Source organism: Pelophylax lessonae (assembly GCF_965119305.1).
Source record: "Pelophylax lessonae genome assembly, chromosome: 13".
Lineage (NCBI taxonomy): Eukaryota > Metazoa > Chordata > Amphibia > Anura > Ranidae > Pelophylax > Pelophylax lessonae.
In genome coordinates this window covers 32986850-32990322 of record NC_138780.1, presented here as the reverse complement: position 1 = coordinate 32990322, position 3473 = coordinate 32986850, and the positions used below count along the sequence as shown (strand labels likewise).

The window sequence follows — 3473 nt, the reverse complement described above, 5'->3', positions numbered from 1 at the left end:
GGTGAACCTCACTATGTAGGCGTACAAGCACCTGGGAATAAGGATTGTTTTTTTGCTAATTTTTGTTTGTATGAAGCACTTTATCACGATATACTGATGGACAATTGTTATATTATTTTGAATTTTTTAAGGAAAACATTTTTCACGAATGAACAGGAATATTGATTTATGTTGTTGATGTTTATGCACAATCATTTATGTGTGTAGCCATTCTTCAGTTGAGAGTTTTAATTTCATAATTTGTCTGAAAAAAGTACTGTAATGCCAGTTAAAATAAAACAAAGTACCAATGGCAAAAAGGAAGATAAAAAAATGTAAGCATGGACTATTATTATTGCTTTCTATAACAATGTTAAGCTTTAGGTTTCATTAGGCGCTGTCTAATTAACTTTCTTAAGGCATCCTTAACCTCTGTGTTCCGGAAAGTATAAATAAATGGATTTAATAATGGAGTAAGAACAGTATACATGAGAGCAAGGAACTTATCATAGTGACTGCAGTTTGGCCTGCTGTATACAATAATGGCGCTACCAAAGAACAAGCTTGCTACAATAAGATGGGATGAGCATGTTGAAAAAGCTTTATATTTCCCCGGAATACCCCTAATCTTTAAGACTGTACATAAGATTTGAATGTATAGTACAACTATTGAAATAAATGGAATAATAACCGACATAAAAGCTGCTAAAACAGTGGTCACATTGCTAAAAAATAGGTCAGAACATGCCAATCTCTGCAGTGGAGCCAAATCACAGAAGAAATGATCGATTTTATTGGGACCACAGTACTTCAGAAACATAGTAAGAATTGCAGGAATAAAAGATATTGTGAATCCAAATATCCATGGAAGAGCAGCTAACTGTATACAAAATTTACTGTTCATAATAGTAGAATAATGCAGTGGATTGTTAATAGCTAAATATCGATCAAAGACCATCAGAGCAAGAAGAAAACATTCAGCTTCTCCTAATGCATGGAAGGTATACACCTGTAGGAAACAACCAGTGACAGATATACTTCCGTCTGTGCTTATAAGTATGCCTAAAAGTTTTGGAACAGTTACTGAAACGAACAATATTTCTAAAACAGCAAATGTGCTGATAAAAAAGTACATTGGCGTTTGAAGAGAAGAGTATGTTCTAACTAAGATAATTATAGTAATATTTACAATGACACATACAATGTAGGCTAGTAAAATAACATAAAACATTGCATTTTGTAACTTGTAGAAGCTTGAAAAACCCAGTAGAATAAATTCCTTTACCACAGTCTTATTGACATCTGGCATTCTTTTTATATATGTAACATCTGGAAAATTAGAAATAGTATTTTAGTTTTTTTAATCTTTACTAAAATATAGGGGCTGAATTTACTATGTTACTAGTTCTCTTAGCTAGATGAACCTGTGTTCCCAATAATTCAATAGCATACAAAGATAAGTCATTTTAATTATTCATTTTAATTTCCTCTGCCAAGTGAATCAGTTTGTATCTATTGATCCCCAGGATCTTCTAGTTAAGGAATGTTAAAGGTGCCAAAATTGTTCCAAAATTTTCTCTACTGTTAAAGTACAACTTTTAATATTAAACAGGTAAAACAAGTGCAATTTGAGCTTAGTACTATACATTTTACAGATGTTTTACAAAATATAGATACATGAAAAACTTATTTCAATCAAGACCTGAGTCATCTGTTGGTGGCACTGTGCTTTCCAGAGTGGTAGGTTGTAGTTCTGGTGTCCCCCAGCAGGTGCCTCCCAGCAGCCAGTAGTTTGCAGTAATCAGTCTTCATCTGAGGCTGGCTGCTGGGCTGGGTATTTAGTTCCTCCTCTATTAGTGCCTCTTGCATCAGTGTTTTGCTTTGTTGCCAGATACTGCTAGCTGTTTATCCTGTTCCAGATGTTGATTTTGCTGTTTGCCTTGTACATATATCCTGAACCCTGCTGCCTTGTTCCTGGAGAACTGGGCTGACTTCTCAGTCGGCTACCGGCTCTTTAGTAAGGATGTGCTGCACCTTAATGGGCTGCACCTTAATGGGGATGGTACAGCTCTTTTGGGGAGAAAGATGTCCACCAAGTTGGAGGGGCTTTTAAACTAGGAGACGGGGAGAGAGCTCAGAAGTAGAGTCAGTCAAGAGGGAGCAAAGGACAGGAGGCAGTATTTGAGTCAGCAGCGAAGTAGTTCCATAACGTCAATGGGGGGGGGGGGGTCTGTGTGGGAAAACCTCAGACCAAACAGGAATAAAAATAATCACCATTCACTATCAACTTCCACAAAACTAAGAGGGCTATATGCCTAGCTAATAAAATGGATGAGTTGAAATTGTTAGTACATGAGGAGTACATAGACCTTGTGGGAATAACGGAAACTTGGTTCGACCCCTCACATGACTGGCTGGCCAATATCCAAGGGTATTCGGTGTACCAGAAGGACAGGGTAGGAAAAAGAGGGGGAGGGGTATGTCTATATGTCAAGAATAATGTAAGGGTGATAGAGAGGAGTGATATTATGGAAGGGATAAGTATGGAGTTAGAATCCGTGTGGGTAGAACTCCATAGGGAAGAAGAAGAGGGAAAAGTAATTGTGGGGGTTTGCTATAGGCCACCCAACCAAAGGGAGGAGGTAGAGCTGGAATTTATATCACTGTTGGGTAAAGTGGCAAAACTGGGATCAGTCATCATATTGGGGGACTTCAATTATCCCAACATTGACTGGGAAGAGGGGACTCATGGAAACCTTACAGGACAACTACATGGCTCAGTTGGTGGATTCTCCTACTAGAGAAAATGCAGTCCTGGATCTATTGATCACTAATGACCCAGACCTAATCTCTGAGGTAGGAGTCCAGGACAACCTGGGCTCTAGCGATCACAGGATGATCACATTTAGCATAAATAACAATATAATAAGGCAAGTGAGGAACATAAGAACCCTAAACTTCAGAAGGGCAAACTTTCCCAAATTGTGCTCAATGATGGAAAGGGTAAAGTGGGACCAAACCCTGGGAACACTGACCACGGAGGAAAAATTGGAATGCTTTAGGAACATATTAAACAAATGCATCTCGCAGTGCATTCCTATGGGAAATACATTTAGAAGAGACAAAGCCAAACCTGGCTGGCTAAACCGTAATGTTAAAAAACGTATTAGGGGAAAAAAATGGCCTTCAAGAAATATAAATCAGAGGGCACAGTATCGGCTTTCCAGCAATACAAGGAGGCAAATAAGAAAAGTAAATACAAAATCAAAATGGCCAAAATCAACTTTGAGAGACAAATAGAGGAGAATAGTAAAAAGAACCCAAAGAAATTATTTAAATATATCAACAGCAAAAAAACTAGGGCAGAGCATATTGCACACATAATTAACGATGATGGGGGGATGGTTACAGAGGAGACTGAAAAAGCAACCGTGCTGAATGATTTTTTCTCGTCAGTCTTTACACAGGAAAAGGAGGGGTACACTGACCAGGAC

The 3473-nt window shown here is 38.1% G+C and overlaps 1 protein-coding gene across 1 annotated transcript; it reads right to left on the bottom strand.

Moving 5' to 3' along the window:
• Window positions 1-352: 352 nt before the first annotated feature.
• On the bottom strand, window positions 353-1288 carry LOC309569139 (olfactory receptor 10A4-like; the record flags this gene model as incomplete). The annotated part of the gene is made up of 1 exon (XM_082274901.1): window positions 353-1288. One exon carries the CDS (start codon window positions 1286-1288, stop codon window positions 353-355), a length of 936 nt encoding a protein of 311 aa, XP_082131027.1.
• Window positions 1289-3473: the final 2185 nt, after the last annotated feature.